This window comes from Pteropus vampyrus, unplaced genomic scaffold (genome assembly GCF_000151845.1).
Source record: "Pteropus vampyrus isolate Shadow unplaced genomic scaffold, Pvam_2.0 Scaffold68, whole genome shotgun sequence".
Classification (NCBI taxonomy): Eukaryota; Metazoa; Chordata; class Mammalia; order Chiroptera; family Pteropodidae; genus Pteropus; species Pteropus vampyrus.
The window spans coordinates 4,177,670-4,204,844 of record NW_011888849.1 but is presented as its reverse complement, the minus strand read 5'-3'; the positions used below and the strand labels follow the sequence as shown (position 1 = coordinate 4,204,844).

General features: G+C 37.4%; 1 protein-coding gene across 6 annotated transcripts; it reads left to right on the top strand.

The window, feature by feature from the left end:
- On the top strand, positions 1-27,175 carry FAS (Fas cell surface death receptor). 6 transcript variants are annotated; one of them, XM_023531455.1, is made up of 10 exons: positions 1-783; positions 10,667-10,832; positions 15,084-15,219; positions 19,206-19,343; positions 20,396-20,504; positions 22,235-22,290; positions 22,409-22,495; positions 23,683-23,741; positions 24,670-24,694; positions 25,443-27,175. In XM_023531455.1, exons 2-10 carry the CDS (start codon positions 10,707-10,709, stop codon positions 25,778-25,780), a joined length of 1,074 nt encoding a protein of 357 aa, XP_023387223.1. In that variant the 5' UTR covers positions 1-783; positions 10,667-10,706; the 3' UTR covers positions 25,781-27,175. The 6 variants fall into 6 exon arrangements, with proteins under 6 accessions (XP_023387223.1, XP_011359911.1, XP_023387225.1 ...); XM_023531453.1 differs by having other exon boundaries at positions 15-783; positions 15,084-15,249; XM_023531454.1 differs by having other exon boundaries at positions 17-783; positions 15,084-15,249; positions 22,424-22,495.

Sequence of the window (27,175 nt, the reverse complement as noted above, 5' to 3'; positions counted from 1 at the left end):
TGGAGCTGTGTGATTCGTCCTAAGTAGTTAGCTTTGTTCTCTCCTCTTGAGAAGTAAAAGCTAAGGGGTCTTCCCTTTTCAGAATCTCCATAGCACACTTCATACACTAGTCGGAGCTCCTGCAGGCCTCTCGTGTCACCACAATACGGGGAGCTGAGTGAAGGACAGAACTGATTGTTCCCAGCAATTAGCTAAGGCTCCTGCAACCAGGCAGGAGTTGGGCGCTCAGAGCTCCAGTTTCAGCTTAAGTCCTCCCCAACTTCCCAGTCTGAACTACAGAAGAGTTTGGGAAGGATAGCAAGCCGCCCTCAGGTTCCTCACCTGAATCGGACAAGCCAGGCAACTGTAGAAACGCCCCAGAATGGGGAATGCCCATTTGTGCAACAAACCCTGACTCCCCGCTCTGCACCTCCCTCGCAGGCGAGTAACTGAGTCAAAGGCGCCTTCCTCAACCCTAGAGCTCCTCAGCAAAGCTTCCTCCCCGCCCCTCCCCCGGAGCATTTCTTTAGGTCCCCTCGGGGGTCTCGGAGGAGACACACACAGGTGCTCAGCGACACTTCTGGAAAGAGAGGAAAGGCGCTTGAGTGTCACTTCGCGTGAGCGCCCGGGGCGGGCCCTGCTGGCAAACACACACCCAAGCTACCCGGAGCTCAGAAGGGACCAGGCGGGACGATCGCTTTCCCTGGGGGGTAGCTGACCCGCTCAGCTGGGAGTGTGAGAAGGTCTTTCACTTCGGAGCGTTGCTCCCCAGCCATGACCGGGCTCGGGGTTCTCCTGCCTCTGGTGAGTCCTCTCCTGCCCGAGCGGGGCTCCGCCGGGCCGGGCCGAGCAGCGACGGTGCCTAGGGGCGGGGGCTGGGCAGGGCTGGGCTGCGCTGGGTGGGGGTGCGCACACGCGGGGGTCTCCGCGCGGCGGCGGGAGCGGCAGACACTCCACACACTGGCCCCTCCGGGCCGCTAGGGCTTCCCTCCGGGCAGCGTCTCCGGAACCCGCCTGTCTTGGGCTTGCCTGGGAGTGCCCACCCCGCGGGGCAGACGGAGCAGCTGCCCGTGCTCCCTGGGGACCGCTGTGCGCCACGCCGAGAGAGGCGGGCAAAGGGGACCTGGGCGGGTTAGGGCCGTTGGAGGGACGGCCGGGCCGGAGCGAGGAGTGGATCTTCTGCACAAGTCCTTACAAGTCCTTACAAGTCCAGCCAGAGGTTCGCTTCTGAGAAGCGACGGGCGCTGCGCTCGCTGGAACTACAGCGCGTCTTCCCGCGGTTCTCACGCGTAGGGACGAATCAGCCCTTAGCAGCGGTTAGACCCGAGGGAGGCTTCGGGCAGCACCGTTTCTTTCTTGAAAAGTTATCTTGTCGCTGAAGGCGCCTCCGGAGGCTTGTTAAACTTATCGCGACACGGAAACAGAAACTGTTTTTGTTTCCTTCCGGGAATCCCGCTCTTTAAGACTGTCAGTTACTGTGTCAGCTTTTGTTTTGTTTTGTTTTTCTCCTTGCCCTTCATTTTCTTCTTGGAGCCTTTCTTAGCTCGCACTCTACGGCAGTTTCTGTTCTCCCGGGCGGGAGGGAACCCGGGCCTCGCGGCGGGGGCGGTGGTCCCTGCTGCCACAGCGCACGCGCCGTGGCGCCAGGACTCGGCCTAGCAGCTTGAGGAGCCGCCGCCGCCGCCGCCGCCGCCGCCTCTTTTGGAGAGTCCCAATCTCAGAAATGCCAGCTCAGAAATGATGGCTAATCCAAGAGATTTAGCCTCCAGAGGGTCAAAGCCTTTGAAAGCCAATGGATTCTTAATTTAGGGGGCCCCGCCGAAGTTCCAGGCACTGTGATAGGAATGTTTATAAAAGTGACCTCAGTCAATTCTCACTGGCACCTGTGCAGTGAGGAAGATGCCCTCATCTCCACTTTATAGATGGTGAAATGGGGTTCAGAAAGTTTAAGTAATTCAACAGCTAGTAAGTGGCAGAGCTGGGATTTAATTTAACCCTAATTCCAAAGCCCAGACAGTTTGTCGATTGCACTCAATTTCCAAACTAAACCAACAGTTGAAAGGAAGAATAACAAGAATGACTGGCTCCATCTTATGATGGGTGGGGGGAATCTTCGTTTCTTCTGAAATAATATGCAATATTTGGGCTCCTTTAGCACCTTCCTTAGATAAAATATAAGATTCAAAATCGAGAAACCATTTACACAACCTCTGACCACACCCTTCTCTTCCTTACCATTAACCACTGCATTGTTGCAGTGTTGTTTGCTTTGAAAATCTCTTAGTTTTGGGGACAGCAATATTGGTACGCGTAGCAAAATTACCAAAGCCCGGAGCTATACTTACTAAATTTTTATGTAGTACCGTCTTTATCAGACGTATATGTTTAAAGCACAAAGGAAACTTTGCTTTTCTGAAAGAATGCATGCACAAGCATACGCACACATTCATATATACACATACATTTATATATACATATTATAATACCATAATATAAATTACACATAATTTAAAAATTATATTTGTATATGGTATATGACCTAAGAAGTTAAAGTTATTAAATAAAATTTTTAAATGCAGATGAGTCAAAAGAAAAAAGTCTGACATAACCCTATCACCTAGATAATCATTGTTTCCATTTTGTAGTATATCCTCTGTTTTTCTCCTCTAATGTGACTCTTAAATTTAGTTACACAGAGTCCTGCCTTGCATCCACCACTTGCCCAATATCACACCTCTATTCTTAAAGAAGTTTCCACACTGTCACGTTACCTTGTGTATCTCCAGAAAATGCTTGATTTTATGCTCTTTGCTTCTCTTCCCTTCTTTCTACCCTCTTGGAGTTAGTTTTCTCTCCCCTGGTTTCTGGGTGTCATTTCCGTGGCACCCACAACAAATAAATTTGACATCTCAAAGTAATGCACAAATATCTGAAGGAGACAGAAAAAGACTCAAACTTACTTTAGAAATTTGTGTGAGAAATAACTGGGCACTGCTTCTTCTTTTTTTTTTTTTTATATATAGCACATGTTTTGTACTTTTTGGATCTATGGTCAAGCAACTACTAGATAGCCAGTTTATCCTCCTCCATTTCTTGAAGCAGTTGTCTCAAAATTATGATGAGGAAAAGAAGAGGGCATTAAAAAAAAAAAAAACAGCAGTGCCTTTATAAGTAATCACAGAATAATTTTAGGGAGAAAATAAAGAACAGTTGCTTAATTTATAATTTAATTATTTTCCTTAAACCAACCTAGGAAACATAACATAGATTGCAATCTATTTTTATTTATTTTCATTTTTAAAGGATTATAGATATATCACAAAGGACTTGAAAATTTTTATAAATAAATAAAATTATGAAATGTAATTTAAAACATTAACAACCAGAATGGAAAAACACAAATTTATTAATGATGACAAGGTTGGTAGGCAAAAATGAAATTGATATATGAGACCTTCAGGGCCCCCAATACAAGCTACAACAAGATGAATGAAGTCTTCTATTTTCCATCCTTAAAATAGTTACCACTCTTAGTGAGTTTAATTTAGAAAAAGAAATTTTATTTCTTGCATTGAGTTTAGAGGCAGGGAAAGGTGAACTAGTTAGAGGCAAAGAGGACCCAAGATTTGGTTGTTGTTTCTGAGTAAATATCTTTGGAACACTAGTCAAGTAATTTCCTTCTAAATAGTTCTTATAGTGGAAGTGCCAGTATTTTAAAAAAAAATCTCTCTGAGGGCTACTAGAATGTTTTAGGGTAGCCAAATTGCTGTAGCACAACTGCCATTTGGAGAGAATAACTCTTTTCTAAGAATTATCAAAAACCTGAATAAGGAAATCCCCCACTTGAAAACCCCTAGTGAGTTAAATACCTTTTTGTAAATTATCTTGAGTCCGAAAGTCCCTTAATGAGCACATGTTTTATAATAGGTTCTAAAGACTATTTACTTATGGTAAAAAAATAATCAAAGAGACTAATTTAAAACTTGATGCACAAAATAAAAAGCAAATTAAACCAAATTTAGGACAGTGACTTTATTTCTTTCTTTTATAAACAGACAAATCGATCATATAATGTAAAACAAAAAGTAAGTCTTGAAAAAAGTGAAATCTCATTGTTTCACCACTTAATATAAGCATTTTTTATTTGACTTATATCCTCCTAGCCTTGTCTACACATACATGTAATTGCATATTTATTCAGTGCTATTTATAGTCTGCTTTTTGTCACTTCATATATACATGAATCTTTTTCTATCTCTACATAATTTTCCTATAATTTGGGGGAGATGCATTATAGAGAGTACATTTATTAAAGGAACTTGGATTACTATAATCCTTATTATTTTATTTATTATTTATAATTTATTATTATAAAGGAAACATTTCTTAAATATACTGGGATATATGTATATATTATTACAAATAACTTATAGATATTAAAAACATATATATGTCTTATTACCAAAAAATTATTGTAGAACCATTATAAGTGCCTTACAAAAGCTTCCTGGATCCTAGTACACTGTTTTTTCACATGAGCGTCTGTATGGATTTAGGCCCGATTTCGAAAATTGGGCCTATACTGCCCCATACAGTATATATGTATGTATGTATGGTATTATTTTTGCTATGTATGTGCATCTATTCACAAAAGTGGGAAAACAGCATTTAACTACTTAAGTTCTTTTCATTTTCTAGAAGACCCCGGCTTTAAAAGAAAAATAAAGTGTCTAGCTTTTTATATAGTTAGATTCCTAACACCAATTAAGTATCTTCGATTCACTCTTAAACAAGAACAAATCACTCAGTCTACATGCCTACCTTATTTTCTTTGAAGTGAGAGTATGACTAGTAAAACACAAATTAGAAAGAAATTAATCGTCATAAGATAGGTAACTTCACCTTCCTCAAAAGACATAAACTAGGTCTCGCCTTTGATCACAGGTCCCTTCTTGATTTGGAATGAACTTTTGTGTAACTGAAGAGGAATTTTCACTCAAAAGGCTAATCAGCGATTTGTTCTTCTACAGATATGCTTGCTGCATAGGCCTTACTCGAAATTAAAGACTCATCTTCTCTTGCTTGTTCTGTTTAAGCAACAAATCTAACTGCCTGTACCTCTTAGCAACTCCAGCGCTTTGTAACTCTTTGGAACTGCCAGCAACCCATAGCAACTCCAGTGCTTTGTAACCGTCTGAGGACAAATTAACCAATCAGCCCATGCCAAAAAAGTTCTATATAAGCAATGATGCAACTGAGCTGGGGTCCAGATCTTCAGAGTGCTAGCTCCTCTGGGACCTGTGGCGTAATAAACCTACGTCTGATTCTTGCAAGTTTTCTGCAACATAACCAACCCACTCCCATCTATGGGAATTTAGAAACAGCAGTCATAGCTATATTGGACTGATGGAACGAGTGCCACTAAGTGGGGATGATAGTGACTTTAGTATGAAGTTATGCATTTTGAGCAAGGCGGCCTTGTAAATTAGCAAATCCTACTACAAATCAGTTGGCAGATGCACTCAGCCTGGCAAGCAAGTAAGACAACTACAGGTTTTGTTAATCCATGAACTGAGACAAATTTGCAAAATTACAATAAAGTTGGCACTGGATTCATTAATGACAGGCTGTCCCTTGGTCAAGTTCGGCGGCATTATAAATTCTCTCACCTCTGTGTTCTGGGAGGTCATGAAAATATAAGGTGTGAGAAACGTCAATACTTTATATTTTGAGGACAAAGATCTTAGAGAGAGAGGGAGGAGCAAGGAGGGAGAGACAGAATGAGATAGAGAATAAACTTAGAGGAAGTGGGTTAAAACTCTTGCCCCTTGCTTTTAGCCAACCTCACAAAAGTTTCTTTAATCCTAGTAGACTTTTTTCATATGAGTGTATGGGTTTAGGTCTAACTTTGAAAACTGAGCCTACGCTACCCCAAACTATGTTTTGTTTACCCTGCATAGTATTGATACATACTGTGTGTGTGTGTAAGTATGTATGTATGTTTGTGTATGTATTTTTAATACTAGTTGCTACCATTTAAGTGTTGGAGGACATGATTCCTACTCCCCCGAAGCAAATGGCTGCCCCTTTCTTCCAGGTGTACCTCTCCATTTAGACGAGCCCCTCTTACTCTTAGTTTTCTGTTTTACCTGAATGCTTTACTACTGTGTTACCATCGTAGCTCCTGTGAACGGGAAGACTCTAGGGCTCTGGTTCAGGATTTGGTAGGCCTCCCGTCATCCATTTCCTCCACCACAGATGACTTCTTTTCAAGCTTGTTTTTGGAAAGGTCATTATTTCTCCATGAAAAAATAGAATTCTAAATCGGCAAGTGTAGAACACAGATGCTGTTAGTTTGTGAAGCTCTTATCTTCTCACATGTAAATGTGGTAGCTTGCTAACCACCTTTTGCTTCCTCTAGCCAGTTATTCTTCAACTGTGGTGAGCATCAAAATAACTGGGGCACTTGTTTAAAGAGAATGACAAGGAGAGCCTCATTCTCAGGGATCCTGATTCTTTTGGTTTGTGGTGGGTCCTAAACTTTTTTTTTTTAATGCATCACTACTCGATTCTGCTATCTGTCAAGGCTTTGAGACTAGTTTTCAAATGCTAACACTAAACTCAAAATCTAATCCCAGATGGAATTTTCATTTTCCCTCATTTTATTTTATTTATTGCTTGATCAGTGAGGGGCTTAAAGTCACTCACTCCTCTGACCTCAGCTCTCTCTCTCCTGGTCTTCCCAGAAACTGACCTTAAGAAAAAAAGAAGACATTACTGGGATAAAATTACTTTGTATTTTTCTTTACACGTTTTGAAAAAATAAGAATGAATAAAATCTTCACTTACATTTTTCACGTAGAATATTTTATTTATTGTCATTTCAATTTTCCAATAATACGCCTACTTCAAAAATGTCATTACTATTTTCTTATTTTTTTACACAAATATATTAGAGAGGCATTATATAATGGGAAATGGTGAATTATTAATGGTTTTTAGAATTTCTTTTTCCTCGAGGGTTGATAAGTAACTAAAAGTCTAAAAAGCAAACGAGCGGAATTCATCAGTTGAGCTTCTTGTCTTGCTCTATTCGTGTTCTTGGCAGCAGAGGACAGTAGGATTCCAATTCACCTGTAAGGCTGGGAAAAAGCAGTTCAGGTTCCTATCAGCCCTTGATGATTCTGGTTCTAAGAATGATTTGAAATTTCTTGTCTGTTTAGCTCAGTGATAGTGCAAGATGAAAAATCCTTGTGCTTAGCTGAGTGAACCCAAGCCCATGAGTACCACTGACACTCTTCAAATCTAGAATCTGAGGAGGTCTTCACATTGTGTCTGTGACCCAATTTCCTCTTCTTTCTTATAGAGACACTATCATACTGAATTGAGGCGCACCCTATGGACCTCATTTTTCCTGAGTTACCTCATTAAAGACCTTATCTCTAAATATGGTGACATTTTAGGGGCCTAAGGATTGGATTTCAACCTAAGAATTTGAGTTAGCAGTATGCCAGACCAGACACTATACCAGTTTGGAGCTTCCTCTATCAGACAAGGGGCTTGGGTTGGGACATCTCTAAAACTTTTTCTGCTCTAAAATTGTGAATATAACGAGATACCAAATTTCAGGTTATATGTCAAAGACCCTAGAAATTAGCTGGAGACTGCTGGTGTCAACACAGTAAAAAAATCTTTTTCACTTTCTGTTTCTACCTTTCTGCCAAGTGCCCCCATTGCCTTCTGTTACCTCTTAACAGAATTCTGAAAGAGGATTTGCATGGCGGGGTGTGGGGGGATTCTTTTACTTAGAACTCCATAATCCATCTATTCTCATCAACCTGTTTGAAGTTCAGAGCAAGGGGTTAAAATGTCTGCATTTGATTTCAGATATCTAATGTTTAAATCACTCTATAAACATGCATTTTAAATGACTATTTAATTAAGTATTTTATTTTATTACACTTTTATATTGGGATAAATATTATACTTATATTATAAGGTACAATTTTAAAAACAGTGTGTCAAATTTCAAAATAACATTCCTGATCTTTAAAAACAAACTGTCCAGAACTTATACATATAAATGAATGTCTTTCCCCTCTGTGGGTGACTAAACAATCAATACAGTAGTTCCCGTGTTTCTCAGTTTTAGTTACCGCAGTCGACCCCCAGTCCGAAAATATTAAATGGAAGATTCTAGAAATAAGTTTTAAATACATAAGTTTTAAATTGAATGCCATTCTGAGCAGTGTAATGAAATCTTGTCCCATTTCACTTCATCTCACCCAGGACATAAATCACCCCTTTGTCCAGCATTCCTATGTTGTATATGCTACCTTCCTGTTAGTCACTTGGTCGCTGTCTTGGTTATCAGATAGACTATTGTGGTATTTCAGTGCGCATTAAAGTAACCATAATTTTATTTAACATTGGCTAAAGGCACATGCCTCCATCATTCATCTCACTTCATCTCATCACACAGGCATTGTATCATCTCACACCATCACAAGAAGAAGGGGGATACTGTACAATAAAATATTTTGAGAGACCACATTCACATGACTTTTAGTATAGTATATTGCTATAATTGTTCGATTTTAGTTTTATTATTATTAATCTCTTCCTGTGCCCAATTTATAAATTTAACTTTAGCATATGTGTGTATGTATAGGAAAAAGCATAGATTATATAAGTTTCGGTACTATTTGCAGTTTCAGACATCTGCTGAGGGTCTTGGAACATAGCCCCCTTGGACAAGGAGGGGGACCACTGTACTGCATTTTTAGATTTTTTTTTTAGTCAGCGTGTTAGCCACACAAGGAAGTCAGCCCACGCACTCTCCAGAGTGCATTATTCTGAGAAATATATCTATTTATTCATAGTTCAGCAATAGCACAATGAGATGCTAAATTATGAGATAACTTTTTCTTTGTCTTTGTGTTTACCATCTCATTGACAGCCCAGCAACTCAAGTATTGCATTCTCACCATGAGAATCTATCAGGGTATGCTGCATAAGGCATACTTCTCTGGTAAGTGTACCTGAAGAAAATAAACCAAGTTTAATCAGAGAGACTACTGCAAACTGTAGTTACCAGTTTGTAGTAATGTATAACCAAGCTTTCAATTTCATAAATTAAAATAAATTCCTTTATTGGAACTTAATGGCACATCTCTTCGTCTGATTTTACTTCAAAAATAAAACAAAATTTTCTTCATCAAACAACTCTGCCATTATGTGTGGTGATACAGTTCGTCTCAGTTGACCAAACGGAGATAAAACAACCCTGATAACACTAGTTTAAAGAAATATATCCAATTAAAAATAAATGTTTATGATGTTTGATTTAGTAAAATTATAGGACTAGTATAGAGACCTAGAACAGCAAAAGATAGAAAATTTATGTGAAAGATTAAAAGCTAATAATTCAAAGATTTAGAATATTTTCCATCTATTGTTATCCAGATTTTCTAATCTTTTTGACAAAGATTAGCACAAATTATAAATAAAGATATTATAAATAAAGATTTTCTAATCTTTTGGACAAAGATTAGCACAAATTATAAATAAAGATATTATAAATAAAGATATTTAGGCTTAACACAATTTTGCTATCTCTAAAGTTTGTTACTTTTTGATTTTTTTTATTATACAGCTAACACATGTCCATTATAGAAACAAGATGAATTAAGCAAAAAATAAAAATAAATGTCATTCGTATTCTCGCCAACTAGAAATAAATGTTACCATTTTATTGTGTTAAAAATAATCCTTGCTGAAACATTTTTTCTTGAAATGTTCTTCTTTTATTCCCCTTCTTTCTATTTTCTTAATCTCTAATCTTCCAGCACTGAACTGTCTGGATCGCCATAATGCTGATCAACAGAGCATTTTTCTGCAATATCTGAGCACAGTGGTTGAATTGAATAAACTTCCTTCTGGACTTTAATTAGAAGTAAAACATTCTTCACCATGATTACTGTAGAGCTTGTAGTCATCTTGAACTTTTGTAGTCAGTTTGGAATCTGCACTCTGTATTGAAAAATCTCGCTGTATTGAGAAATCTAGACATCCGTCTATTCATTCTTGCCATCTGAAGGGCTGACATTTTTCACTGCCCCATGCCTTCCCCCCACCTTATACTTTTGAAAATTCTTTTCCTGCTTGTTTTGAATTTCACTAAAACAGAAAAAAAAATGGTAATTTTTTTTTTTTTTTTTACTTCCTTTTCAAATCCTAGCTCATCTTCTCGGGGCCAATCGCTTCACTGATTTTTTGTAATAATCCTAAATGGGAGTCTCAATTTTTTAAAGTAGTTTGTTTAATTCAGTCCCTGAGATGTTACTCTATTTGTAACTGTCATGTTAGACCTCGAGTGTGTACAATTCCCGGGAAGGTGTGGGAGAGCTTGTTAAACTGGGGCGGTGGGCATGTGAGGGATGTCATCAGTTTCTGGGTCTGGCCACACCTGCTTCATTTCTTCTGTTTAGTAAGCTGGTTGGCTATGAAAAGAGATCCATCGCTGATGCAGAGAATTAATGAATAGCCGATTGTTTTCTCATTTTCTTATTGTCTGATATAAGGGACAAACTCTCATGTAGCCCTGTTTCTGAGTGTTTCAAAGGGAGCAAATACAAAGATTCTAGTGCAGGAGGACTTCCAGTTCCTAATTATTTGTGCATTTCAGATTCCTACCCCAGCAAGAGACTACACTCACAGTGAGAACCATGGCTGTTCCCAGACACTCAGCGCCCGGATGGGTAGGAGGGAAGTTTTGCTTCTTCTCAAGCTGCAGACCAGGGCTGGGAAGTTCCACCTTCTTGCCAGCCAGAAACGCAGCCTTGGGGGTCCTGGTACAGTTTTCTCCGACTAGAGGGCTTGGGGCTGGCTTCTGGTCCTCAGAATTCCTACCAGATTCCCCACCCCTACCCCCAGCATGAATTTGATTTGAAGGTTCATTGTATAACTAACACTCAGGCTTTTTGCCAACCCTTGTCTAGAAACAAATTGAATTTTTTGTGTGTTCCTAAATGTAGGAAAAGTAATTAGGAAAAAGTAATTTATGGACCCCAAATAGAACTCAGATTTGGGTCAGAGGTTCCAATTCCTCCCATAGCCACTCCTAATTGTAGACTATTGGACAAGTCAGTTCATGTACTCTGTGCTCAGTTTCTTCAACTATGAAATAAAACAGTAATAATTCTCATGCACTGGTTTATTGAAACTACCATGAATGTGAATGAACTTTGTAAAAGGCCAAGCAAATGACGGGAGGGAATAAGTCAATGACCCTGTAGAAACTGGCACTCTTACTTAAAATTTTCATAAATGATTCAGAAGGAGAGACAGAAGCAAATTTTCTGATTTGCAAAACTCAAGGAGTCATTTAAAAATCTGTCTCAAAGCTGAACAGATACTCATGACCCCTTTCTGCTTTGACATTCCAGGATTCTAGGAGTTTGAAGCGTCTATGGCCATGGTTGGCCTTATGATCCCACTATGACTATGGCATCATAGTTAAACTGTTAATTACCTGTGTGGTTCAGGAGACATTAATCTTAATCTTTATTTATCTTAATAGCAAGCTGCTAATGATGTTTTTGCTGAGGACCACAGGTACGTCCCCACCATGGCCAAGCCAAGTTTTTCTCGGTGTGGCCCGCCTAGAAAGCCCTTCCCAGACGTTTATCTACACAGCTTATGCGTGCAGTTCCATCAGGTCGCTGCCCAAATATCCTCTTCAATAGCTTTCCCAGACCAGTCTTTCAAAAACCGCACTTACCCACCCCTTGAACTCTCCAAGACCACAAGCTTGCCTTATTTCTTTAAATAGCACATATCCCTCTCTGACATATTGCATATTTCTTTCTTTATTCATCATCTCCTCTGATGTGATGCTTAATTTTATGTGTTGATGTGACTGGACCATGCTGGCCACATATTTGTTTAAACGTTATTCTGGATGTTTCTGTGAAAGTGGTTTTTTGTTTGTCTTTTGTTTGTTTGTTTGTTTACATAAAATTAATATTGAAATTGGTAGACTTGAGTGAAACAGATTACCCTCCATAATGTAATCTGTTACATTATTATGATTAGATGAGTGGGCCTCATCTAATCAGTTAAAAGCATTAAAGGCATTAATAGAACAACTGAGGAAGGAATTTCTTCTTCCCTTAAGGAAGAAGGAATTCAGCCTCCAGACTGCCTTTGGACTTGAAGTGCAATTTTTCCCTAACTCCCCAAACTGCTGGTCTACCCCATCGGATTTTTTGGACTTTCTAAGCCTCCACGATAGCATAAGCCAATTTCTTAAAATCTCTCTCTCTCTCTCTCTCTCTCTCTCTCTCTCTCTCTCTCTCATTCTCTCTCTCTATGAGTGCGTGCACACACATACACACACACATACACACATACACACACCCTATTGTTCCTATTTCTCTGTAGAACTCTGATTAATGCTTTTCACTTACATATAAACTCTATGAGAACAAAGTCATTATATGTTCATGGCTCTGTTTCAATGCACCTGGTACGTAGTAGGTAGTCAACAAAGTATTTGTCCAATTAATTAATTGTAATGAAATAGCTAATATTATTACCAGCAGAATAGATCTTTGAGGTTTCTCATACTTTTTAATCTTTATTATGATGCAGATTCAAAATTATTTTTATTCCTCCTTTTTTCCCCATTTGGTTATCATTTAATGTAGTTTATTCATGTTTTAGAGCTTTGATATAACCTATTTTCTGGCCTTTTCAGAAGCTTTTCTGAAAAAAACTTTTTTGAGCATTCAGATCATTTAGTTCTTTGTGGGTTTCCTGCTTTGTCACAGTCAAAATGTCCCCATTTCTGTTTGGAAAGTTTGGGTTAAATCTTTGCATACTGCCATCTTGAGTTAATGCAAAATTTTTAAAAAATACAAGCTGTCTGAAGCACTACTTACATCTCATCATGTTACAGTCACGACGTGCTCTTCAGAGCCATCTTTCTTTTTTATTCTTGACATAGTTCTTTGATGCCGAAGTCAATAAGAAATGTTTCCAGAAATTCAACTTCGTGAAGCAGATGAGAGCAAACACATGAGGCTGGTGCTGGTATCAGTGTTTCATGGCCAAGATATTCACGTCTCTTCACTTTTCTACTCCAGGTTTCACATTTCTCAAATTCCAAATGTATTTTAGACAGAAGATTTTGATTTCCAATCAAAAACTTCAGAACTAAAGCAAAACGAATTAAAAAGTACATTTCTTTTAGACAGCTCCAGAAAGCTAGATATATGCACAGTTTTTCAGAAATAGCACTAATGTAACAATCCCTAAATGTAAAATGTGCTACTCCTCTGAGCACTTGATCATTTAAACCAGGGATTGTGGGCCTGCCCAGAAATACAAATCTTTATGACTATATGGTTTCAAATTTTGGGGGTAGATACCCAGAAGAGAGATTGCTGGGACATATAGTAGTTCTATTCTTAATTTTTTGAGAAACCTCCTTACTGTTTTCGATAGTGGTTGTACCAATTTACATTCTCACCAGCACTTAGGAAGTTTTGCTTTTCTCCACATCTCCTCCTACACTTGTTATCACTCGTCTTGTTGATAATAGCCATTCTAACAAGTACGATGTAGTATCTCATTGTGGTTTTGATTTGCATTTTCCTTGTAGCTAGTGAAGTTAAGCACCTTTTCATATGTCTGTTGGCCATCTGTATGTCTTCCTTGGAAAAATGTCTGTTCGGATCCTCTGCCCATTTTTAATTGGATTATTTGTTTTTTGTCGTTGTTAAGTTATATGAGTTCTTTATATATTTTGAATATCAGCCCCTTAAAGGAGGTATCATTTGCAAATATCTTCTCCCATTCAGTTGGTTGCTTTTTTGTTTTGTTGATGAGTAAAGCATTTTTAAATACATTCATCCCAGGAGGAAAAATGGATAACCACATCTTCATCCCTCCTTCCTTGGGAGTCAAATGGTATCCCCCAACCTGAAGGGGATACAGGCTTGGATGACAAAGGGAGAAAGGCTACAATGGGAGAGATGGGGACTCCTGTGTCAGTGATTTAAACATGTAGAACATTGAGTTCTCCTGACTCAGAATATGTCCATATCATTACTACACTATATAGTGCACAAAATATATGCCATGAAAACGATAAAAAATGACTTTGAGAAAAAAAATCCTCAGAACTAATAGTTTAAAATTTTTTGATGCTTGGCAATAGAATTTGCATATTCCACGTAAGATGAGAGATTGAGTTTATGTTTAGAGAGACAAAAAATAAATACTAGGAAACCCAAGAAAAGAATCAACTGGAAATTACACCCAGATGCTTCCAAACATTTTTGAGGGCTAATTTTTCTGAGGAACTCTAGTCTATAACTGACTAAAATAAATTTGATACAATGTCACTCATACTTTGTGCTTTTATCTCCAGAAGTAAGGAGCCAAAAATAAGTTAAAGATTGGTTCTCTATTAAATGAAATTCATTTTTTCTGAATAAAGGTGAAGAAAATCTGATTGTATTTGTTGTATGATTGGATAACCAGGAAGGATTCATCAAAACTGTTGATTCTCTGACTCTGTATAAAAAGAGAAGAAATAAAACCTGCTGCCATTTTGAAATTTCATGTTTTTTCCTACTCTACTATGTTGCCCCTCACTAGAACTTTATTATAATAATAATAATACCACTTACTGGACATTTATTTATGATGAGCCAAGAATTGTGCTAAGACCTTTTCATGCATTATTCCATTCAGTTATCACAACAAACTCGTGAAGAAGAGATTATTTCTACTTTTTGATAAAGAAAGGAAGACTCAAAATTTGAGTGACTTTATCTGCACTGCTAGGGTAGTAAGTGGGAGCCAGTGCTCACCTTTGAGCCTGGAGCCCTGGCTCCTTCTGATCATCTAGGGTATTCGGGCTGTCATTCAACTGGTCTCCCTTTTTAGAGATGAATTGGCAGGAGCATAGAGCCTCACATTGATTTTTGCCTTTGCACCACGGCAAATACAGCCATTTGGGGCAACTTATCCTTGCGTACCAAGTTGCTTAGTTCAGAAGTCAATATAATTCTCTTCATACTTTTCTTTTGCAGATAGTTATCTTTATTGCTGGACCATTATCTAAAGGTGGTAATATCCAAGTGACCAGTATCAACTCTGAGGTGTTGGAATCAAGTCATAACATTACTGAACGGGAGTCTGGGTGCCCGAAAGGCCTACATCGTGATGGTAAATTCTGCTGTCACCTATGTCCTCCTGGTATGTTAAGCAAAACACTCAGCAATTAGAGTGAAAATCTGGGTGAGGAATAGCATATAGTAACAATAAAGTAATAACAATGTAAATGTTTTTTGGTTCTCCTGAGTAATAGCATTACTGAGAAAAAAGCCAACAACTATGAAATTATTTTTTCAAGACCACTTTAATTCATCTTTATCACACTTGTTTGATGTGGGTATAAATAAATATAATTTATAAATGATATGTACGAAATAAGAAGAATTATCTATTTAGCTCTATTCCTTAGTAGCAAAAGAAGACTCATTTGTGGATATTAAAGTTTATCACATCAGAACTGATTAGACCATCATAATAATTGTGGCACTCTGAAAGCAAGTCTCAGTACTTCTCAATCAGAAGCACTGAAGCCTGCAAAATACATTTGCATTTTGCAGCTTAATACCTAGCTGAGCTAGAAAAGCAACAGATAAAAACCAACAGTTTTTTAAATCAGTATTTTGAAATGCAAACCAGTTTCAGATCGGAAATCCTTCATATGGGAAGCTAAGCAAAATGTGATTGTGCAAGCTTTTTTTTCAACATGAAGTAAGGTAGCTACTGCTTCATATAGATATGAATCTCCTGCTGCATTGTGAAGTAAGACAGGACGATAAAGAAAAACAGCTCATGGGTTTATGCAATAGATTATTAGAACTACAAGGGATTGTAGTCGGGTTTCATGGGTGGCCTCCCAGGCTTCCGGCACTTTAGCTGCTAAACAGGCATGGGTCCTGTTTATAAAAAGAGTCTATCAGTCTCCCTTGGACTTCTGTCCAGGTGTTAATAACCATTATGGAAAATCTCCCTTATAACCCAACCTTTTTGTACTTAAGCCCATTTATACTTATGCTTCTCCAATTAGGAATGAAGAATGGCTCTCTGGCTTTTCATAACTTGCTGAACACAATCAATTTGTCCTGTGAATTCATATCTTTACTCATATTAATAAAACCTAAAATGTAAATTAAAACAAAGATAATATGCTTTGCATATCAAACTGTCAAGGATTTTTGTCTGTTTCTTTTTTTGTTTTGCTTTGTTTTACATTCATTTAAGAAGCGATCTCAGCCCTTGTGAGTTCATATACCACTATTTCTTTTTAAGAAAAAAATTGGGGGTAAACGAGGGAACAAAATTTAAATCATTTCTTCAATTAAAAGAATAAATTTAAAAAAGAAAAATAAAAGAAATTTGGATATGTGGGCCAAAAACTTGAAAATGTTTTTACCTACTGATAAAGTGATTGATTTATAGGAAAATGTCTTGAGAAAATAATCAAAATAAAGGAAAATACTGTACACTTGACATTTCATTATGATAGCCAATAATGTAGAATTAAATAAATTTTTGAGTACTCAAAGGCTGACATATTATGTTCAATCAAAGTCTTATTTTCTAATATATTTCTGATATAATCATCAATGTTCCCTTAAGGAATTTCTAACTGATCTGCTGGCCGAATTAACTGATTCTTTCTATTCCATCTCTAAAATATCCTGGATGGCATCCAACATGTGCTGAAAACTTCCCAATTTTGTCTCCTCTTGTTGAATTTTAGGCTTATCAGTATTCAAATTGCTTCCAAATCTGTTTATGCTTATTGATATTGTGATAGAAATATATGACTTAATTAAATATTATATAATCCATAGTATATAGATACAGAGAAAAGACAGATTTTATTTCTGTGAAAATTAGTTTGAATGCTTTGGAGAATTTCAATAAAGATGAGTTGCTAAATTGAGTTGATGAATTAGGTGAAGACAAAATTCATGGAAAAATCATAAATATTTTGATAGATTTTCATATATATTATTAGTGTCTAAGTTTTCTTTCCATCAAAAAGAAAGGAAGGAAGGGAGGAAGGGAGGAAGAGAGGGAGAGAAGGAGAGAGGGAGGGAGGGAGGGAAGAAAGAGAGAGAGAGAAAGGAAGAAAGAAGAAGGAAGTGAGAAAGAATTTGAAATTTTAATAACTTGGTTCTACATCACAAGATTGACTATAATTATGTAGCTATATTGTATAAATGAAAATGGTTACAGTATTTTTTCAGTAATTCCCTGAGTGAACTGACATTTTTGATTAACTGATTAAATAAGTCCTTGCCATATCACCATATCCAATAAAGATATGTATACATATCTTTATACATATATATACACACATATATTCATATATATATGTATACATACATATATGTACACACACATGCATACCTAGATGTTACATATACATATACTCTCATGTATATATGTATATACTGTTATGCATAGGAGTGTACCAAAATAATAACAATGAATAGCTCAGGGTAATTGACATGTAGGCACTATTTATGTTTTCCTGCCTTTTCCAAATTTTCTACAATGAACATATGTACTGTTATACTCAGAAAAAAATGTATTTTAAAATCTTATTTTTGTGTAAACAACTCATTTTTATATTTTGACAAATTCAGGTTCTGTACATTGGAGGAAGGAGGGAATCTGTGATTTATCGTATCCCTGTCATGCCATGGGCATTGTGCTAGGCACATTCTATAAGGCAGTTCATTAAAGAGGCCAATTTACTTAGAAACTAGCGTATCACTGGCAAGCAAATAAAATTGTACTTTGGCTTGGTTTTCTTTTAAGAATCACAAATTAAATTAATTTGATTATATAATCAATATTTTGTTTTATTAAAAAGAAGGCTATGAGGTTATTAAGAAAGTCACGTACCTAGGAAAAACAGCATATATTATTTTTGCTGTACATGCCAGTGGGGCAGATTAGACTTTGCCTTTCCTTCTTAATTAATTGTACCATTAGCAATTACAGTCACTCGTCATACTTTTCTCTTAGATTTTTCTTCATATTTTCTCTCTTTCTTCTTCATTCTCTGTCCCCTTACCCTAACCCTGCTTTCCCCATAGCACTTATCACTAGTTGACATTATATGTTTATTTGTATGTTTCCTGCTTCTACCTGGAGGATATGAAGTCCTTGGAGATTGAGGCTTTGTCTTAGTTCCTGCTGTACTTTCGGCTCAGCAGGAACTAAGACAAAGTTCCTGGCACACAATAGGCATTTAATAAACCCTCGTTAAATGAACAAATTTTCCAGGAGAAGGCATTATTGTATAATAGCAATATAATGACCCACTTTGTTTTTAAAGTAAATGAAAGCAAATGTGAATATTATTTAAAATACGTGTATTAAGATAAGAAGCCTTATATAAATTTGTTATAAATATGTTCGTGCCTGCCCATCAAAACATACTCTGACCCTTAATGGCAAAGGAATAAAAAGAAAGGAGAGAGAAAAGGGACAGTGAGCGCTTGCAAGACAGGTCCTTGTAACAATGCAGTTCTGGTAGCAATGCAAGAGTAGTACTATTATCTCTACCACATGCATGAAGAAATTTAGGTGTAGAGAGATTAACACTTTTGTTAAAGATCATGGGGCTACTAAAGATTTGATGGAGGTCTTTAGAACTTCAAACATTCTTTTTCTTATATTGTGATATCTCTTATCAGGATCTGTGGACTTTGGAAAATAAAATGAGAAGCAGAGCAAAGTGAATCTTTAGGTCATCTCAGTAGCCAGTGGTAGCTATCTACACCATAAATATATACCTACCAACCTCTCCCCTCCCCCCAAAAGAAGTTGGTAAAGGAATTTTTTCCAGTGCATTTGGTCATTCTAGCCTTCACACACTCCTGTTGTTAATTAGGCTATTTCTGTATGTATAATCCTTCAGTCACTCTTTTAGCTCTTATTTTGGGAGACTTTCTGTCCCTTGACATGATTTTTACAATAACCTTCTCTCCCATTGTCTTCATAGATCATTAGCCTAATCCTCCCTGTTTTAGCAGTGTTTTATTGCCATCCCTGCATACTTTCCACATTGTTGTGTGACCTCCTGCATTCAAACACTTGCTCCATTTTTATCTTGGCAGGCACACGGAAAGATACTGGTTGTACAACTGATGAGGGCAAACCAGACTGTGTTCCCTGTCCAGAAGGGGAGGAGTACACAGACAGGAAACATTATTCTTCTAAATGCAGAAGATGTGGAATTTGTGATGGAGAACAAGGTAAGCAATCGAAAAAGACCAATCGTCATACTCCATGTAGAACTGTTTATGATACAGTTTGAAATTGGGAACTACTTTGGTGCTATGTTAGCACACAAGAAGGGACAACATGGAGCTGTCTGGGGTGAAGCAGGAACAGGTACTGAGCTAATGACTGGTCTAGACATTTATGGGTCAACTCTAGGCAATTCTCCCAGGCATAGGAGACTGACTAGATATGAACTCTGTCGATGGGGTTCATCAGCTCCAATCAAAAGTGCAGAAAAAATTTTTTCTACTTTAATTTATGCTGGTGTAATGGCTCTTGTTCATGTCTAGAAAGAGCTCAGAAACCTTCATATCCAAGGATAAAAGATCCCGAGAGGTAGATGGGATGCTTTACCTTTGGGGATCTGGTTTGTCCTGACAATTCCAGTTGGGGCCCTGAATTTTCATGGTTATCCCAATCTATTCTGAAGGCCCAGATTAAACTATAACGAAAGTACTCTCAATTTTGTTTGACATCAAGAAATCTCTGGACATAAGCTTTTCTTGTTCCTATTCAGGTTCTAAAGCAGTGTTTCTCAACCTTGGCTGTACATTAGAATCACAAAGGGTGCTATGAAAGATGCCAGCATTTAGGTCCACCTTAGAAACAGAATCTCTAAGTGAGTGCTTTGACATTGGTCTGATTGACTAGGTCTGGGATGGGGTCTGACAATCTGCAGTTCTACAAGCTCCCAGGTGATATTGATGCTACTGGTCCTCAAGCCACACCCACACTAGTAGCCAGATATTAGACTAGAGGAACAGGGGAGCCAGTTAAGCTGAGGTAAGGTTGTCTTGGTTGCTGGATTGTCTGTCCCCTTAAAACTCTGCTAATGATTTCAACCACTTCATCCTGGGGTTGCCTGTTTTGCTTTTAGATACTAGTTATGTTATTAAAAGCATGATGGTGTGACTGCTGATGATAAGCAGCAGATCTCAAAAATTGATGCAGCTCCTGCCCATCATTTTCATAGTCCATTTATAACTAGCTGCTATAACTAATAGTCTGCGAATTGGTTTTCTAGGCTTAGAAGTGGAAAAAAACTGTACCCAGATCCAGAATACCCAGTGCAGATGTAAATCAAACTTTTTTTGTGACATTCCTCCATGCGAGCACTGTAATCCTTGCGATACGTAAGTTTTAGTCTTTTTCTGATTAAAACACTAGATATACCTTGAGAGAGAATGCCTTCCTAGAGGGAAGCAACACTGACTGAGAGTCAAGAATTTGGGTTCTAGTCTTGCTTTGCCTCCAAACAACTAGATAACCATTTGTTCATTCAGACATCCAGTCTCCAAACATGTATTGAACACCTCCTGGGTGCTTGACACTGCTGGCTGCTTAAGTTATGAGCAAGGTCCATTCTTGGCATCACATTCTCAGGCTAGAGGCAGAGAGAGTCAAAAAAGGCATGGTTAGTGTATCGAGACCATGTGGCAAGCATCAGAAGAGACTTGTGCCCAGGGAGTTATGAGTCGTATAGAACCTTTCAATCCTGCCTGGGGAGATGCAGCGAAGATACGACACATGGCTTGTCGTGAAGGAAGGTGTACATGGATCTAAAGGAAAATAGCAGCTGTAAAAAGACGGAGAAAGCTCTGGGGAACAAGTTACCTGGCTGGAGTGTAGAAAAGATTGAAAAGGGACCAGGGCCAGATCATGAAGAGTCTTGACTTTCCTGCTAAAGAGCTTGCTTTTGACCCAAAGTTGGAAAACCTGACTTTGCAGCTCACTTTTCTGCTGAAAAATTAGATGAGTTTGAGCAGATCACTTAACCTCTCTGAGCTTTAGTTTCCTCACTCATTAGGTTGCACATAAGTCATTTGTCCTATCAGCTTCATTTTTGTGAAGATCAGATTGGGTAATATGTGTTATAAAAATAGCTTCTGCTTTGTAAGACATTGTTTTGCATACATATCAATATAAGTAAGATTATATTAATTTGCTTCTCCTTAAATTTGTAATTCATCTTAGGAAACATTTAGGAGTTTACCTAGTAGGCTTGAAAAGGAGAGACATGATGCCTTATGTCTCTTATTTACTGGAAAAATTTAAAGTATGTGCACTTAACCTAGCCTTTCCTTTTTAGCCCCAAGTGTCAGAGCCTCCATGATGACAGAATAAGTAGGGATTGTGGGGAGGGACTAATTTAAGTCAGATTGTAGCAACAAGTAGTTCTAAATATTTAATAATCTCGATTTAATTTTGTACTCACCATAATAATTTCTTCATGCAGATAATATTACCTCGTTGTTATTTGGTAAGAAAACAGGCTCATGGTGGTTAAGTGACTTGCTCAAACTCATCTAGTTAGGTAATAGGCAGAGCCAAGCTGCCATATAGACAATCAGACTGTCAGTGTTTGGCTAGCTGAAGAAAACCCATGGGAACCTCTTGAGTGTCCTCATCATGACCTGATGCTAAAAAGGAAAACCTCTAAGGGCCAGCTGAGTAGGCTCCTTAAGTAACATCTAGGCAGTGGCTATTGTTGGCCATTTTATTCTTCTATGAGATTGCTCTGAAATTGCTTTTGGCAGTTTATTATTGTCTCCCAGTATTTTAGGAGCACAGCTTATTGCCAATTTTAAGTTTATTTGGGGTCTATTTAATCCTTTTTCTTATATGTCAATATTTTATTACCTTCCTGATATTTTAAAACATAGTCATTCCTTATTCATCTAGATGTCCAAATTATATGGTAAATTTGTACTAGCTTTAGATGCAAATCTAAAAATACTTGATATGTTTGTCAGATATAGATGCAAAGATGAATAAAATGGCCCCAGATTTACGGTGTGTCATTGAAAATGATCAGAGAATTCATCCACCAGGCTTTCTGAATGCCCTCTAAATTTTTTTCTAGGTGTGAACATGGAATCAGTGAGAATTGCACACCAACCAACAACACCAAATGTAAAGGTTATTATTTTTTTTAATGCATATACTTTCCTTTCTCCTATTCCCACGGTAAATTTTGATTCTTTGAGAGTACCTTGTTTAATCTTAAAGACTGCTTATTTTTATATAAAATATCCAGTGTTCCAATCTACAGGATCCAGCCTTGGGTATCTGTCGTTCCTCATCCTCATCCCGATTTCAGCACTTGCAGGATCAGTAATTTGGTGTAAGTTCTTATTTTGTTCAAACCACGGGTTGAAATTACTTAGAAAATACTTGTTCGAAGAATTCCTTTCGGCCTCCTACATATAAATAAGCATCTACCAGGTAGGTAGCTCCATTATATTTTAATCCGGCCTCTAAATGCATCCCTGAGAGCTGATCAGAATAGATGATATTATCTCTCGGCTACTGTTTTTGAGCAATCGTTTTGGGCACTGAGTGGGTATTCTCATCCTTCCTGTTAATAAAGGTGTTTTCAGCCAGGCAGCAAGAATTAGAAGTAATCCTTCACTGCTCGTCGAGATTGCCCCATGCATTAAGAGAACACAAGAAGCGAGGGCCATCCTGGGAAAGGCATCGCAGGGGACACTTGATAAATTTGTCTCTCTTTGGGCCTCCTCACCCTTGTCCAAACTCCATGATTTTTTTATTATTTCTCCACCGTAATTTAAAATACTATCCAATATATTTTTTGCAAAGGTTACCTAGTAAAGTCAGTAGATAAGCCAAAATTGGGCATAATCATAAGTACTCCAAAAAAATCCTTTAAATCATTCATAAAACACAGGGCAATACAACTTTCAATAACTCTGAAGCATTCCATTTTTCTTCTCTGTTGAAAGATGTCTCTGTTTCTCTAGTTCAGCTGAAGATAAAGAGATTGCCTTGCCTTTGGAGGTTGTTCAGCTAAAAATACATATTTAATATTTAAACACTGTAACTGTACTTGGAAACTTACAGATTTCTTTCTTCCATCTCATACTCACTTCAAGGCATATAGTCTTTGAGTGTGCATACTTGAATTTCTGGACATTAACTGCCACTCCATGGCAAGCCGATGTCAATTTTTCATATCTTATATGTTTCTATGCCCTAAACCATGACATCCAGCTCAAAGCTGGTGAGAGGGCATACTGATGCCATATGATAAGTCAAAAGCCAGCTTCAGGCTAGGCCAGTGTGTAGTAATTGGATGTTTCCATTAAGATGTGGCATATCTGTAGAACACTTGCCCTGGTGGGATGGAATTGTCCAAAATCAGGACAATGCTGTCTCTTGAGGTGTTTGGTCACTTTAAGTTTCAGTGAATTTCTCTTTCTTTCTCATATCTTTCTTCATTTGACAGTAGTTCTCACATGCTTCCTACGAGGTTGAGAGCTGAGCTTGATAGAAATTTCTTTGATCTTTTAGGGCGGAAAAGACGAGGCAGGAATAATGTTGGTCGCAATGAATCTAGAGCTTCAATTCCTGTAAGTGTTGAAACATGTCTCCGCTTTCTGAGAAACATAGAGAAAGTAGTAATTCATCTTTTTATTTGTTACTTTTTAAAAAACAAACATTTATTGTATTTGTGTGTGCATGGATTAGAGGGCACCAAAAAGGAATTAAGATATGGTGCCCAGTTTATCAGTAAGCTGCATACCACATAAGAGTTAACAGAGGACCTCAGTGGGTGTGTACTCAGTGTCAGCTGGAAAAGGATGTGGCCCAACGTCATGTTCCTCACTGGTGTTAGTCCTGCAGAGAAACTGCAGCAACATCCTTTACCAGATGATGCAGTATCCAAGCCCATGCACAGAGACAGCTCTTAAAGCCCATTACAGAGGCACAGTTTAACTTTCTCCATCCACCGGTTATCAGAGCTCTCGCTATATGTTTTTCAAACAGGGGATTAAAACATCTCAAAGAACAGAAGATACACTGGGAAGAAAAACCAGTTTACCTCATGAATAATGATTTTCTCATTTGGGGCCAGGGCTCAGTGGGCTAACGTTAGGGTTCTTTAAATCAATAAGGTACAAAATAATTTCAATTTAAACCATTTTCTCATGTCAGAATAAGAATAGTTAAAGAGAGTTTTAGAATGATTATGTTTGTTATGTTTGTTTTCATGACTCTATATGAAAAATAATCTTAACACATTCCATGAATTTCCTAAGTTCTTTGGCTGTGAAAAAAATAAACCAATATTTTTTAGTTTCTGGCAAGGCTGAAACCTTCAGAATAAAAACTTGAATGATGAAAGAAACCTTCTTAATCACTTAGTCTAGCTAATTTTATACATCAAGCAACTGATTGTACTTCAGTATTAAGGAAGAATTAAAAAATTACATTTGGACTACTCTAAATATATTTTTATTTTTCTCTTCTCCCTACATATTTTTTTTTTCTCCCCAGAGAATAGTTCCAATGAATTTCTCAGGTAAGGCTTTTATCATTTTATTTCATAGAGATGGCTTCCTTAGGAGTAACAGGCCAATTTTAGACTAAAATAATGTTGTTAATTTCAGTAACGTATTATGGGATCTTGCTATTCCTTGAGCTTACAGTTCTTCCTGCTCACCATCAAGAGTATATCAGGCAGTTTGTTTAAATTTATAACTAATATTTCTAGTTAATAATAAATCAGGTAGTGATGAGACACTATATTCTGAGGGTTAGGGACATTTTCCTTTACAAATATTTAGTTGTATTATAGAAGTCTTGCCTAAACTGACCTAGAGGTTAATCTAAGTTGCAGACTCAGTTTTTATTGGTGTATTTCAGCACTGTAACAACATTCACAATTCTCCTCAGTTGTCTTCTTTGGCTTGTGATTCAAGGATGAGATGATCATAAACTCTGCTTGCCTTGTAGATTTGTAGGTCATTGAATATCAGATCCATAAGGGATTTTAGAGGTGATCTTTACTAACCCTTTTCTAGATGAGAAAAGAAGATACAGAGATGTTATGTATCTTGCTGAGGTCACAGGTCAAATTACTGGGGACATAGGAGGAATTAGCATTAGAACTCAAGGTTGTTTCTGTATTTGTGATTCTCTATCAGCACTTTAGACCTCTAGGATTTACCTATGTTCTTAAGAACTATAAGAGGAGAAATAAATATGGTTTTCAGTCATGGCAATTAATTTAGAAGAACATATTTCAGAGACTGTTTTCTTTTTTTCAGACATCGACTTGAGTATATATATTACCACTATTGCTGAGCAAATGAAAATAAATCAAGTTAGAGAATTCGTTCGGAAGAATGGTATTAATGAAGCAAAAATAGATGAAATCAAGAATGACAATCTCCAAGATACAGCTGAACAGAAGGTCCAGCTGCTCCGTAATTGGTATCAACTTCACGGGAAGAAAGATGCATATTGCACTTTGATTCAAAGTCTCAGGAAAGCCAATCTTTATGTCCTTGCGGAGAAAATTCAAGATATAGTCCAAAAGGACATGGTTAGTGAACATGAAAATGCTAACATCAGAAATGAAAATGAAAGCCAAAGCTTGGTCTAAAGTGGAAAACAACTCAGTTCTGAGTATAGACAATCAATAGAAAGAAAAAGTAATGTTTGAATATGTTTTTAATAGGTGGGGGCTGTAAATATTGCTTTACTTCTTACTGGGTGTGTTTTCTTTTTCTTTTCTTTCTGTCTTTCTGTCTTTCTTTCTTTCTTTCTTTCTTTCTTTCTTTCTTTCTTTCTTTCTTTCTTTCTTTCTTTCATTTTATTTTTTCATTTCTTAGAATTGTAGAGCTAATATATTTAGCAGTCTCAATACTCTCATGATTCTGCCTTCAAGGATGTTTGAAATCTGATTGGAAAGACAGACATGGTTAAGAATAAATGTGGTGGCATGTTAAGTATGCAAATAGGAATGTTTGCAAAGACAAAAGATTGGGATCGTGCTCTAGTATCTAATGTATGATTCTGTAGCTATGAATGTAATTAGTGTATGTGAATATAAAGATCTGTCTACAGGCCGACTCCATCCATGAATCAGTATAAGCCATGACCTCTTGGCTTATACTGGAAAGGCGACTTTGCCTCTAAATTACCTCTCAGCTCCATGATGATTCTAGAGATTTTACCACATTTATAAACTTTGCAACTCTGAGAGGAGCATATTCAGGGAAGGCTTGTGGATACCTCTAAATGCAGAATTTAAATAAGGTTCTACCTTAAAGATTTTTAAATAGATTATTGGTATTTATTAATTTTGAATTCACATAGAAAATGCAGACTAAAATATAATGCTTGAATATTTTATGTTTGTCTACCATTTTACTGGATCAAAATAATCGACTTCTTTCTCAGGTGTCAAAACATTTCTATCAGAAAAGTATTACTAGAGTATTGCCACCTCTCCATTTCGATAGCCTCTAGACCCCCAAACCTGGAAGTACTGTCCATGAAACACATTGAACCCCTAAAAACTATTGCTGCTCTTAGAAACTTCTAGCCTGGTTTGGCGAGACTCAATGTCCTTACAAAAGATAGCTTTGTGGTACATTATGAACTCATGTCTACCATCAAAGCTGATAAGGGAGATTATTATTTTACGCTGTCCCTTGTAAAATGTCCAGTAATTCTCTATGTGTTCTCTTGCTATAAATGCAGCAAAGGTGAAATCACCATCAGGTTTTAGGAATTGCTCTTGTTATTTCTCATAGCTTCAAGAACAAACAAGCGTCTCTCCCACTGGTTCTTTCATATTTGTACCTTTAAACACTTCTGAAATTTTACATTAATGTGAATTTTAACAAATATTATTTATATTTATATAGATGTAAACGGACTGACATAGATACTTAGGACTATATGAAGAACTTCCATTGATGGAAGATGTGTTTTCTTGTTTGGAAATATAAAATATAGGTAAAAATATTTAATTAAAATCATGTTTTTGGTA